This window comes from Hippocampus bargibanti, linkage group LG12 (genome assembly GCF_051943395.1).
Source record: "Hippocampus bargibanti isolate YZ-2025 linkage group LG12, ASM5194339v1, whole genome shotgun sequence".
NCBI classification, from domain to species: Eukaryota; Metazoa; Chordata; class Actinopteri; order Syngnathiformes; family Syngnathidae; genus Hippocampus; species Hippocampus bargibanti.
The window spans coordinates 12,319,507-12,334,033 of NC_142745.1; the positions used below are offsets into that span (position 1 = coordinate 12,319,507).

The 14,527-nt window shown below is 39.1% G+C and overlaps 1 protein-coding gene across 4 annotated transcripts in view; it reads right to left on the minus strand.

The window, feature by feature from the left end:
• The window catches only part of tox2 (TOX high mobility group box family member 2), a 118,738-nt gene extending 115,538 nt beyond the window's left edge, over window positions 1-3,200 (minus strand). Inside the window, exon 1 of one of the 4 annotated variants that reach the window (XM_089010917.1) lies at window positions 2,864-3,200. In XM_089010917.1, coding sequence (XP_088867043.1) covers window positions 2,864-2,956 — 93 coding nt within the window. In that variant the 5' untranslated portion in view covers window positions 2,957-3,200. The remainder of the gene's footprint in view (window positions 1-2,863) is intronic. The other 3 variants (XM_089010920.1, XM_089010916.1, XM_089010918.1) reach the window with 3 other exon arrangements.
• Between the last annotated feature and the right edge of the window lie 11,327 nt (window positions 3,201-14,527).

The following is a 14,527-nucleotide window of genomic DNA, read 5'->3' on the forward strand; positions in this document are numbered from 1 at the left end:
CATCATAAAAAAAAACATGACAAATAAGTATAGAGGACACTAATAAAGGCTAATCTAATTTAAGATAATTGGATTCCTTAATGTAAGTGGTACCTCTCAAGAACAACTGTGAGACAATGTGCAAAGTATCAATCAGAGTGGTTGAAGTGAGTACAGAGCTGGAGCTAATATACAGTATTTATTTTATTTTATTAGTATTATTTTATTTGGGTTACTATTTAGAGAGTTAATGGCGACGTGGGAAGAAGATGTTTTAATGTCTGCTGGATTTGGAAGCGCCTGCCTGCGGGGAGTCGCTGGAAAAGGTGTGTTTTTATGAAGAAAAATACTAAGTAACGAACACTCTTCGTATAGTTATATAAATAATTTTGATGTGTATGGTGTCTCAAACCAGCAGCCGAAATGACATGAAAACAATATTGAGAGGAATCGATGCATGTTTACTGGTTCAAGGAGAGATAGGGTACATGCCAACAGAATGCTTAAAATCATGTGATACTTAAAGGACAACCGACGTCACTTTTTTGTTTTTTAACTGACACCAGAAAAATGTTTTATAGCATCTAAAATACCCAAAACACGCAGTATATATTTTTAGCAAAACACCAATAAAAATGACTTGAAAACATGACTTGAAAATTGAGCTGCGAATTGGGCATTTTCAGAAAGTCCCGCCCCCAGTTTATGACATCACGCCAAGACATCTTGCATTGCTTGAGAATAAAAACAATGGTTTCAGATTCGGAGAATATACATTCTTTTTACACCTCCAGTTATGAATATAATTCAAATAGTTCTGAAGAGGAAAGAATACATGTTTGCAATCAATTAAAGAATTTATTCCATGCCATTTTGAGGCAACATTGGGGAGAAACGATCACCAGAAAAGAGGCACGAAATGGCGACCTCCTGTGGCCACCTCCGTTTCCACAGGCTGATAAATTCCTTATATGGAGCTTGGACACCCTCTTCTGGCGGCTTTTGGGTGCAACACAAGGTTTTCAGACCAAACAATACAGCAAAATACATTGACGTGATGGAAGGACGGCTACAATGTGTCTTTTTTTCGGTCAGGGGGTGTTCCTTTAGTGACGTCAAGTACGGACTCGTCACCAATTCAAAAACAAGACTTCCTGAATATTCAGCGCGAGTCTTACAATGTAAAATACAGCTATATGCGGTGGAATCTTTTCAAAATACGCTCAGTGGAACACACAACTTGTCCGGAGACGTGGGTTGTCCTTTAAAACTTCTGAGCGATGTTCTGAATCAATGTAAAATAAATGAATTAGGATATTTACATTAGGATAATGTAGATTGTGTGCCTCAATTATCACACATAACACAATGACACCAAAAAAATCCTCTAATACATTATATTTCACACTGTTGAGGTACATTTTCGTCGGAGCGCAAACTGCTGAATCAAAATATAATGTACCAGTATAAGTGCCAATGACTTAACAAATAACAATGTCGTTGTAAAACATCATCTACACGGAGTCAGGACTCCTTTACGGGGTTTTAATAAAGCATGTGATACAAAATTGAAGCCAACTGTTCTCCTTTCAGAGAACCTGCTGCCACAAACAAGCAGCAATGGAAATTACATGGAATGGAAATACAGTGATGCCTTGACATACAATTCAAATATGTTAAGTCAACTCAAAACATTTAGACATTAAATAATCAGTAACCCGTTCCAGTTTTGTTTCTGTCAAAATTAATGAAAAAAATCCACTCAATAAGTTTGCAAAAAAAAATTATCCATCTACGCATTATTTGAACGGCTTTTCCTCACGGGATTTGAAAGTGTGCTGGAGCCTACCCCTTTGAGGCAACAAACTGGGTACATCCTGAATTGGATGTAAAAGCAAACAGTAACAAGATCATTAAATAGAATCTATTGTGTTTGCTTTGACCACTTAGGGACAGTATGAGACGGATTGTCAAATTTATTGTTCATTGGAGTGTTAATATGATTCTCACCAGTTCGAGGCAGATATTGCTGCGGGGTGTGTCTAAAACTCAAGAGGAATATCATTTGAATTCATCTTTCAGCTCATCAGTACAACACTAATGAAGACCTTTGGATTGTCTGTCTACATGTTGTTGCTGAACCGTGTGTGTTCCAGCAGTTGCTTAGAGGTTAAAAATATAAATAAATACGTGCAACATGGAGGATAATTAGCAATAGCATAAAGCTATTGTAGTTTTTCTTTGGGCAGTTGTTTGTTTTAATCGCAAAATCTGTCATCCTTTTTGATTTATTTAGTTTGATACCAACAGTGAGAAGTTGAATTGGCAAAATGGCCGAATGATGGCTTGTATCTTGAAAAATCTTCAAATGGAGTCATCGTATCTCAAAGCACCATTGAATGTGTATGAGTATGTTTCGAGGCTTTTATAACATGTCCATATTTGGCTCCTAGGCTATAGGTTGCCCACCCCGGAGCACAAGGTGGGAGCGCGTACTCAGTCATCACTAGTATACCACAAATGACTAATTAATGGACTTCCAAGTTTGTTAGAAAAGCAAGCAATCATGCACGTTTTCGTGAATTGGTATACTTGAGCGATAAATCACACAAAGAGACGGATTGAGAATCATAATGGAAAATTGAGTGCAGCTGGTTGAGGGATCACCGAAGCACTGAGCTACGGATAAATGCTAAAACAGGTGCATGGGGGGCGTTTTATCGTGGTTTTGTTTTGTTTTATATTTTACTCAACACAAAGTTATTTTGCCAATGCAAGCCCTGCGATTATTTTTTTTTTGGGGGGGGGGGAGTGGAACACTTGTCACGGTTGCGATGGATGCCAAGCATAAAGAGGGAGAAAGTAAAAAGAGTTGTTTTTTTACCTTGTTGGAGTGGTAATAGTCCAAAGTGGAGTCGGGCGATAACGTGCACGCACCCACGCTGGAGGGGGGAGCCGGATAGAACCTGACGTCCATAGCAGGGTCCGCGGGACTGGCAAGGGTAGCGATCCAGTCGAATGTGCACCTCTCTCTCTCTCTCTCTCTCTCTCTCTCTCTCTCTCTCTCTCTCTCTCTCTCTCTCTCTCTCTCTCTCTCTCTCTCTCTCTCTATCTGTCACTCTCTCTCTTACTCCCTCACCCTCTCTCTCTTTCTTGGATAAATGCAGTTGATGAGCGCGCTTTCTGCTTATAGCACCTGGAAAACTGCGACCTCCTGTGGCAAAATCGGTAATTTATCTGTTTAATTTGGTCAGCCGGAAAGCATCCAATTTTAGGTAAAAAATGTATAAAATGTATTTGGTAGGTATAGATTTAGTCACACTTTATTTGTTGTCAGTAAGTTTGGATTGGATTGGATTGTTTGGCATGAATAGGACAGTTTGTTTTATTTTATTATGACTATTTAAAATTCGAAAATTATATTGATTGATTGTTGTCACGAGAAATAAATATACAGTTTGATCAAGTGAAAAAAACGCGATGTTTAAATGTTATTAAAATAAAATGAAATTACTACTACTACTACTACTACTACTACTACTACTACTACTACTACTACTACTCATAATAATAATAATAATAAAAATAATAATCATCATCTTCATCATCTTCATCATCTTCATCATCATCATCATCATCATACAAAAACCACTACTACTAATATTTATTATTATTATTATTATTATTATTATTATTATTATTATTATTATTATTGGTATATATAATGATTATACATTGATATTTCAACCACTTTACAACCAACACAGAAAGAAACAAAATCGAGAAAATGTAATCTCACTAATAGACCATTGACTAATAGGATGAAGTTTTAAATCTGGGTGTTCGATGACGGCTGCGATAGGTCTCAGCATCACCCGCAACCCTTGCGGGGTTTAAGCAGATCGGAAAATGAATGATGAATGAATGATGAATGAATGATGAATATGCAAAAGCATAACCAGTTGAGAAATCTGAAAATTCAAATTCATGTTATGCAGTATTAGATATATTACTGCATGACTGTATTTATTCAATTCAATTTTTGCTTAATTCATTTTAATTCAGCAATTCACAGTATCCACATAAAAAGTTTTATTATACTTTTTACTTTATACATTATACTTAACTACTGAATTGATCCCATCGATATATTTTGCGCGTGACAATGCTCATCGTCCCGTTATGACTATTATTGGCATCGTTATTTCGCAACTGAGGCTTTCTAAGTTTCTATTTTCGACACTAACTTGAAGTAGCAAACACGCCTCCTTACCCAACAAAGCATTTACCAGCCTGCTTGACACACTTAGATTTGACCTCTGGTGGCCTCTACGTCACACACACACAGACACACTGCTTCAATCTTGACCATTCACACACAAAGAACAGACTCACACACAGTACAGTGTGGGACACAACAGGATGTAAGTGCAAAACAATGTCCGAACAGAGCCCGAGAAGGAAAATAACATGGTTTCAGCCAAAATGTTTTTCCGCGACATGTTTGTCGCACATCATACTCGTTGCACAACACAGGGACGCAAGTCTTGAGCTGTCTTGAGGTTAACTAATCACACATAAATACTTTGAAATGCTATACCATATTTTCCTGTTTATAAGGCGCGTCCAAAAGCCTTGATTTTCTTCAAAAGATGACCCTGCGTCTTGCACGCAGGTGCGCTTTATATGTGAAGTAATATGCAGCCACAACAAGTTTCAAGATACTTGAGGCAGAGATAAATCTGGTCAGAATTGAGAGAAAAAATGGAGTTGGGGAAAAAAATATCCATTTGAAAATATCCTGCTCTGGAACGACCTCTCAGCACTGTTTAATGCACACAATGATTGATGCAGTGAGGAGAAAAAGCACAAAATGTGCACCTTACAAGGACGCCTGAGTCTCAAATTACAGCTGAAGAGTGGTACGAAACACACAACACACAATTATATCCTGTTCAAGTGTGCTTGGTGTGTGTCTATTTTAGGCATTAAATAGAAGTAACCTCTCTGCTTCCTGGTAACCAGAATGGAAAGTCATTAAAACCCCCTTATAGGCAACATTCATTTCAGTGGTCCTCATGCAATAGATTTAGCATTTAAAATGTACTTTGTCTCTCCCATTTGTCATCGCTTAAATTTCAGAGTCAAAATAACTAAAATGCTCGGTAGAGAATAAAACGAGTGGCCTCAGCAAGTGAAAGTGCTTTTCATTTAGCTCACCAGAGTCGCTTGGAAATACGAAAGTGAAAACTTAAACAGCTGAATGGCCTCCTGATTGACTTTAAATGGATATAAAGAGAAATTAGTTGGAAGAGAAAGTCAGAAGGAAAGTCATTTATATAAAAAAGGACAAAGTGTTTGATTAGTTTCTTGGCGGTCATGATAATTATTGAGCCTTATGGTAAAAATGGTAAAGATGAGTCTAATTAGAAGCCCAATTTGAATTACAGTGAATGATTGCTTTTTTTTTGTCTGAATTATGGTCATGATTGAGTCATCTCTCTTCTGTCTACCATTTCCTGTTTACTTTTGCTCTGAATAAAATAATGAAATTCTGTTCTTCTTACTGACAATATTATGTTATAATAATCCAGTGACGTGCGAGGAGGTTCATGGCTGGTGAGGCACTGACGTCATCACAGTCAGATTTACAAATATATAAACTCTACAGAGTAGTTTATTCACCATTTTATTGGCAACAGTTAACATGTTTTGTTTAAAATGTCATGTCAGCATTCATTATATAAACTGTAGCATAGAAAAAAAGAATTAAAAAAAACGTTATTATCGTGTTACCTGAATGAAGTCCATGCGGCGCTCCTTCTGAAGAAAGGCATCGATAACTTCTTTGTAGAAGCCTTCCTTATCTTTCTTCAGTTTTAAAAGTCTCTCTGTCTCAACGGAGTTCACTGCCAGTGAAGAAAGTCGTTCTTGATCAGTCCTGTTCCGACTGTATGTTTTCAGTGCTGAGAATGACAATCTCGTCTACTTCTACAGCAATAAATGGGACTGCACCGATCTCCTTTTTAATGTCATTTCTAATGACATCACCAACTGCTTCAATTAAATCGTTCTGTATTCTGTTTGACGGGCCACAGAATACAGTGGATGCCTCCAAACGTCTCGCTAGCCTGTCATCTTTCTCAGCGAAAGCATGTAATAGTTCAACATAGTTGTCACGATTAGCAGAGCCTTTACTTTCATCATTTCCACGAAATGCCATCTGTTGTTTGGCAAGGAAGCAGGTGGCATTGATGAGATCTTTTAAAATCTCCCGGTTCTCCTTTACCTTAGCATTGTGGATGCTGATGTTGAGTCTTCGCTGTTCATCCAAAGCCAAGTCGATCGTGGACATCCCGAATGTTTTTAGCGCGATTTGACTTTGGATGTGCGCGGTCGACCGCTCATGTTCGATGAGGCTCCGTTGTCAATTTTTTTGGTCGCAATATCCCATTTGAGTCCAGACATTGTTATAAATTGAGAACAGAAGGCAAAAGCAGAAAAGGCGGTTTGTTGCTGGACATCCACACAGCCAGCCTTTTCGGGTGTACCAGTCCGTCTGAAAAGAGCGAGTATTCTGTATTCTGAAAGTCCAGTTTAGAAAATTCTTTCAATTTAGATATGTAATCCTCCATTCTGAAAATGAGGCCAAGCAACACGAAAAAATGACTGGAGGGTTGCACTTTGCTAACTTGCTAACTGTTTACTGTAGCCTGCTGTCCCTAATTCTATTATTCTGCAGCCGTGGAGTCGCAAGTATCTCTGGAATCACAAGCGCCCCCTGTCATGAGGCGGGAGAACTGTGTGCCTCACCTAAGCACAGAGTTTTGATCAAAATAAAACAAAATAAACACTGTAGTACAGTGTTTATGATGTACAGTGACTGTACATTATATACAGCAGCTAAACTGTAGAAATTTAGTTCATATACTAAACGTGTTTGAATGCTTTAATAGCGATATGCAGAAGGACAGCAATGCGGTCTCACTGCAGAGCAAGCCAGCACAGTTAGCATAGTGATTGCGCAATCCATGTTGAGGCTCAGCCTCAGGGGGGTAAAAGAAGTGATTCTTATAAAACAACAAAATCCTTCATTAAACCGGTCTGGTGGGGTAAGGTTCAATTTGGATCGTTCATACAATAGCCTGCTTAGGCAAAACAGATTAGGCAACATTCGTAATGCTGATGAGGTGATACCGGTGGGAGTGGGGCAAATAGGCCAGTCGTTAGTCAGGAATGTAGGAACAATCAGTGGGGCCACAAGGAGTGGTCCTCTGCTCCCCCCAACCTGAGAGTAGGGACCTATCATAGCTGTGTCCGGCGCCGCCATGGCTGGACATTAGGGATATATAAATGGGGCCGATACGGCCAGTCAGACTTTAGTTCGCTGACGAATCCTCTTGGATAGGAGGCGAAACGTCCGAAACCTTCAAATTTGTACAGATGATGGCTGAAGAAACCTTCTCATCGGTATATCCAATCATAGTATCGCTAGCCGCCAGTGAAACGTGCATTCTGGCGAGCTAGGGCAAGCGAGTATCGGTAGCATGCTGCATATGCGAATATATTGTGTTGATTTAATAGCAGTTTTATCAACCCACAATGGCTGAAGGAGGAGACGAAATGGATTTGGTTGGAGATTGACCGTTAAAGCCATTTTCAAGACGGACTTTTCAAAAAAAAAAAAAACGGACATCATTAATAAAGGTCGGTCAATTATTTCCTGGCTAATGGTAGCCTCTAGTGGACCTGTAGTAAATCACACCACACTTTTTTTCAGTCTGGATTGATTGTGACGGAGCACTATTGAAGGTCCGCCACTACCTAATGGTATGTTTCAGAGTTGTGAGACAAACTTTGTCACTAATTGTCTGAAAACTCATAATATGGCATTAGCATGTTTCAATGGCTACAATGCTTTTGGGCATTCGTTAGCACTCTGGTGCCTTGGAGAGAGACCACACTTTCCAAGCCCTTTAGCAGAGTTCACCTTGAAAGGTTACAGTACATTTTAAATTCATTCTGAAGTCCTAAATTGCCAATTTTTTATTCATGTTGTGCTTAGTGGAGAGTTGGTAATACTGACCATGTCATGGTTGCATGGATCATGAATTGTAAAAAGATATGTTCTATTTGAGCTCGGCTGCAGTGAACACAGCATGCTCAGTGGTGAACCTTTGCTAACCTTTTCTATCTGCTGACCTCCCATAATGACACGATGTTGCCTCTTGTTCCACTGCACAATGGCCTATTCAAACAAGTGCCTTCCCTCCTCCTCCCCTGACCCCATATTCCGTTCTGTCAATGAGCTCCTTTGCCACCAACAGTATGAGTTTGAGTCTATTAAGTTATTTATCTGACAGAGAAATAATATAAATATAAATAATAAAAGTTGGTATGTTATACACCAAGGTTACTTTCATTCTACACTACGCCTTCATCGTCATCATCATGGCCGATATACTTATGTTTAACTATTATATAAAAGGGTGGGGGGGGGGTGGTCGGAAGAAGAGAACGAAATTAAGGGACGGACGATTGGGTGGTGAGTCATGAGGGACGCCCTTTGACTGGATTTAAGAGTCTAGGGCATTTCAATTGCAGAGAAGAGGCAGCTTCATCTTCTTTCTGATCCACCTAATTGATTAATGTTTCCATCTCATTGTGGGGGGGGGGGGGGTGAGTGAGGGGGAAGGGCAGCTTAACTGGAGCCCTTTCTCATCCCCTTTGCCCAAGACTTAAAAAGTGAAGCGTCTCACACACAGAGAAAGACATGACAGATTGGATGACAGAGGCTTGAAATGAAATCAAGTCCAATGTTGCAGGGAATTAAATAAATCAATTGAAGGTCACAGATCATTCAAATCAAAACAAAAGTGAGGAAATCATCCCGGAAGCTAGATAAACATATAGTGATACTCGATTTCAGCATTTACTTTCCTCTCTCACGGTTATCTTGAGCAATTTTCCTGTGTGGGCTGTGAAATGAGTGATTTTTTTTCTTGTCACTTCCTGAGGTCATTACTCATAAATGTTAAACATGTCAAATACATAACTCTCAACCTGCGAGTCACTGTGACCTTACTAACGGCTCAATTTTTCCGTACTGAGAAAAAGAAACATACGCGTGTGTAATATTCCATTGCGATTTTTTTTAAACAAAATTTCACACTCAATGGTTAGTTGATGATCGATCAATTGTTAGCACACACAGCGCTAGTGTGTTTTGCTAATTCTGTATATGTTTTTCCTTTATCATTTCCACGACACTTACACTGCATCACTTTGACCGTGCGGTGATCCACTTCTTATGCGGCGCAATCACGGACAGTCTCTTGAAATATGCCCCCCGCCCCCCACGGAGAGCAATTTTCATCAGCGCAAACGACCCATCTAGGATCTGAGGATAAGTGGGAACAAAGGCGTGTCGCATTCGATCGCTGTCTTGTAACGTTGCGTAAGCCACTCTTTGCTCATGACATACTTAAACAAGCAAGGTGCTTATGTAACCGCTCCAGAATGCCGTTTTAGCAACCAAAGCAAAAACACATACACACACAAAATACTACCTTTGTCCTGGGTGTGCATAATAATGTGGTTTTAAATGTTGAACACAAAGAGAATCATAAAGGTACGGTTGTAAAGAATTTCCTTCACTGATGTTGGCTCACAGCAGGAAGAGGGAAAGTGAATAATAAACGCTGCACAAATACAAAGCGTGCACGGTCACATGCACGCACATAGTTGCTGAACATAAACAGCCTGAAAGTTTGTGTGAGTGTTTGTATGTGTGTGTGCGTGTGCGTGTGCGTGTGCGTGTGCGTGTGTGTGTGTGTGTGTGTGTGTATGTGTGTGTGTGTGTGTGTGTGTGTGTGTGTGTGTGTGTGTGTGTGTGTGTGTGTGTGTGTGTGTGTGTGTGCGTGCAAGTGTGTGGGTGCGTGTGCACGTGTGTGCGTGTGTGCGTGTGCGTGCGTGTGTGTGTGTGTGTGTGTGTGTGTGTGTGTGTGTGTGTGTGTGTGTGCGTGTGCGTGCGTGTGCGTGTGCGTGTGCGTGTGTGTGGATATGTGTGTGTATGATCTTATGATCTCGGGTGTGGTCGTTTATCAATTCAGACGCACTGCAAAGCCTTTCACGGGCATCATTAATATTTGACAGCCAACATGGCTTTTTTTCTTATCAGAGCAAGGTTTTTTTATGATGACTTTCCTCCGCTGCACATGTAAAGCCTTGTGTCGCCCCGTATTACAGGCTTTTGCTTTTATCTCTGCCACCCTGTTTTACTGCTAGCCCAAGCGCCGCCATGAGGACGCCCTATTTTAGCAGGTTACACATATTATGTATTATGATAATCAGGCTCAATTTGAGCATTTTCTGGTTCGACAACAGCAAAGGCATGATTGTCACATAGTTTCCAATTATATATTCTGGCCAGAAAAGGTAAATCATAAATATTATGACTAGCATTTTTAACTCATTCACTGCCAGACAATGTGGAAAAAATGTGTCCACTCCAGTGCCAGGGTTTTTGTCATTTTCACTCAAATTTCAAGACCCACAGAATATTGAGTTTAGGATTACATAAACATTCAATTTAGCATAAGAAACCTTACACTGTCTTTTTTCACCAGAAAAATGTATTAATTCCTAAATTATATAGGTCTGCAGTTATCTGAGCTTGAAATGGGGCCGGCTGTACAAAATCCAATACATACATATGTCTGTGTAAGCTCTCAGTCATACAGGAGTGGTCCATCGATGAAAAGGTTTCTTCAGCCATCATCTGGACTTCTTTGAAGGTGTCGGACGTTTCGCTTCTTATCCAAGAAGCTTTGTCAGCAAACTTATACTTATAGTATTAGTATTATGAAAATCTGTTGTGCTAGAGAAAACCAAAGGCCGATTCTGAATCGGTGCAAAAATGTATCTACAAAATTTATTGGCATCCATGATTTCTTGTAAAAAAATGTAGACATGTATTGTCATTGTACTGATACAAATTATTAATGTTGATTGCCACATATTACAGAATAAATACTTATTGAAATATGAAATATGTTGTATATTTCTACAATATATTTTACAAAAATCATTGAATATTAATAATTTATTTTAAATAATTATTTGAATAAGTATTTGTTGAAAAATTTCAAATAGGAAATAATTATTATATTTTCTACAATACATTTTACAAAAATCATTGAATATTAATTTGTTTATTTTAAATAATACTTATTTGAATCTAAAAATGTAATGGAAAAAAGTGTGTTTTTGGGGGATATAACTAATGTTGAGAATGTCATTTAAGCACTGAGAAACAGTCTTGCAGCTACACAGTAAAGTGAAATGAAAGTGTAATCACTTCAATTAATGATTTAAAAACGTTCAAGAAGATTTTTTAAATAAAGAGTAGTCAATTAAAAAATGTAATTGCCTGCTTCTTCCGTTGAGCCGATATAATTAGGAATCAAACAAAAATGAAACATGTTTCCCTTCAATGAACTCCAACCACTTTGCAGCCATTATTTTTGTGTACAATGTGAACAGGTGCATCCTAATTCAAATGGATCACATCACTGCTGCCCGTACACAATCTCTGGCTTGTCACCATGGTGACGATGACCTTCATAAAAATCCCTTGTTGTATTATGTTCGCAGTAACAATATTTGGCTCATGTTTATTTTTTTTCAGAAACCTTTATTCCATCAGTCTTAATGCACTTCTCTGAAAAAGACTTTTAAAAGTTCAACACGGATGAATCGCAGTCACAAATAGTTTTATTTCTTTTTCCAACCTTTTAGTCAGTGGAAAATGGATTATCATTCATTTCCTCCACGACTGACTGCAATAGGTCGACTGTGGCAGCTTTCACCGTTGGATTATGGCAGTGTTCAAAGAGGAGTGATGTGAGTGACAGTTTTTCTTCTTATTTTCAGGTCTCTCGGTTCAGTGTGCAAATTTAGCCCTCACAGTTCATTATATTTACCACACCACATGAACTTTGTATCGAAATTCCCTTTCAAGATTTTTGTTTGAGTTTGACAAACCATTGGCATTGGCATTGAAATCATTGGGGAAAAAACGGCAAGGTTATAAAATGATATTTAAAAATTGTGAAAAATCAATTTGCCACACTCTTACTGTCACTATGGACAACTGACCCGGCACCGAAACTACACCATTTTTCATGAATATTTGCCTGTTTAATTATTCAAAATAATAAAAATATCTCCACCTTGAACATTAAAACGCTAGAACTTCAAATGATATATAATGGGGAAAAGTGGACCAGAGGTGTGTCCAATGACAACATGTTACTGTAAAGTGACTTTAGCTTTTGAGTACCGTATTTTTCGGTGTATACGGCTGTCAGAGAGATCACAGACAGACACCTTGGACAGAGACTCGGAACATTGTCTTTTACTGCCGGCAGGAGACGCAGTCATCAAATGACATACGTCTGAATTCTGCGCCTCTCTGCCAAGCTATTTATTGAGAGTATATGTAAATTAAAGTGATATTTTAGTAAAACATGGTTTTCTTGATTATAATGCCACGCCTCTGGGTGTTCTGAGCACCAACAGCTGCAAGCAGTAAAACATAGACATTTTAATTGGTTGTCTTTTCCATGAACTGATAAGTTTGTAATCTGGCGCTTGTGCAGGATGTTTAAGCCGTAAATAACTTTGGTGAAAAAGGAGTATCTCAAGCCTTAAATTCTGTGCAAGGCCGGACCTTCTAGAATCTAGATGGAGACGACAGTTCACCTTGCCGTGTCTGTTTCACTCAGATTTACTGTGGCCATCTGCGCTTTGACTGTGGGCCCATTGTTTAGTTGGTCAGCAAAGCATGGCACTTTTAAACATGACACATTCTTATTCTCCATCAAAGGCACACCGGAGTATAAGGCGCACCCTCAATGAATGGTTTATTTTCAAACTTTTTCCATATAGTATAAGGTGCACTGGACCATAAGGCGTACCTTCAATGAATGAAAAACGTTTTCTAAATATAATATATAAATGTATAAAGTTTTCCAAATATAAGGCACACCACATTATAAGGCACTACAGTAGAGGATTATGCACCACTTCTTCTACAGGGGGAAATAGAGCAGGTGGCTGCTGTCAGTAGTTGCGAGACCTGTTGTGGCTCAATATTACTTCACGTATAAGGCGCAGGATCATCTTCTGAAGAAAATTAAGGCTTTTGGGTGCTCCTTATACACCAGAAAATACAGTAATTTGTTGCCTGGTCATTATGGTACACAAGAATGCACCGCCCTCCACAAAATGGACTGACTTGAACCAGTGTGTAGTAAGTAGATGTTCAGTGTACCCTAATCATGTATTCATTGCACATTTTGGTGTATTGAGATACCTGGAAGCAATATTTCTTTGCAACTGTTTTGTCGTACTGCCATGAGTTCACCGCGACCGCTGGGTGATTAAAAAAATGCCACAGTAAACAACACAAACAACATGCTAACAATTTCTATTCCGAGGCAACGTAGCGGCTTGACAAGGTGTCATGCACTGATCCTGAAACACAAGTATAGTAAAATGTGGGTGAGAACCCTTTACGGACATGAGCTGGACAGGATCAGACGGGACAATCCTGAAATAAAATCAATTTGACAAGATGGTTGCTCTCCTCCCTCTACTGTGACAGTTCATTGAGGACGTAGGAAGAAAAATGTCCAAAATGCTTAGCTTTGCTTGAGTGGCCTTTATTGCATCGCCTGGGGCAACCTGGCATTGAATTACTAATAGTATTTATACAGACAATTTTCATGTGATTTACAATCTGCTTTAATTGTCATAAGCTGACATTTAGGGTGTTGGAAAAAAATGGCTTGACGCAATGTTTGTTTGACGTTTTCGTTTGTTATTTTGTTCTTTGTGGTCATGTCATTTCCTCCCAACTCGCCACTCACTTACTTCTTGTCTGTGAGATGCGAAAGGGGAGATTACCCAGACAAAGGCCACTGAAATGGCAACACTATTGTCAGCAGCACCATTGTTCGCCAGGCACCACTACAGTATATCTGGATTGTTATGAAAAAAAATAAAAATAAATCATTCCTTACAAAAAATGGCGACTCAATATGTTGGAGTCTTTTTTTCCCTGTAATACAAAGTGCGGTCTAACTGTGTACATAGTTCGACTTTTCTTGCTTTTAGTGTTTTTGTAAAAGCTCGCAGTTAAAAATGGATGTTTGCGCTGTTGTGGAAGTGAACACTCCTTCTATTGCTCCCCAGCCAATTGAAGAAGTCACCTCCATTCACTTTGCTGTCACTCTCACCGAAAACCCATATAATCATTCACTGACATTCCGGAAATTGAAAATATGATGAGGAGCGCCATTCTCGAATTTGTTCAGGTTGTGGTTTTTCTGGGGCGGGGGTGAAGATAAGCGCTGGTTAGACCTCTGGCAATGTTTTTTCCCTTCCACCAGAGGGCAGCATTTTTATACACCTGCCCCCACTTACACCTTATATTACTCCAGAACCAAAAAAGGTAGAAATGAGTGTTTTTTTGGACAGCCGC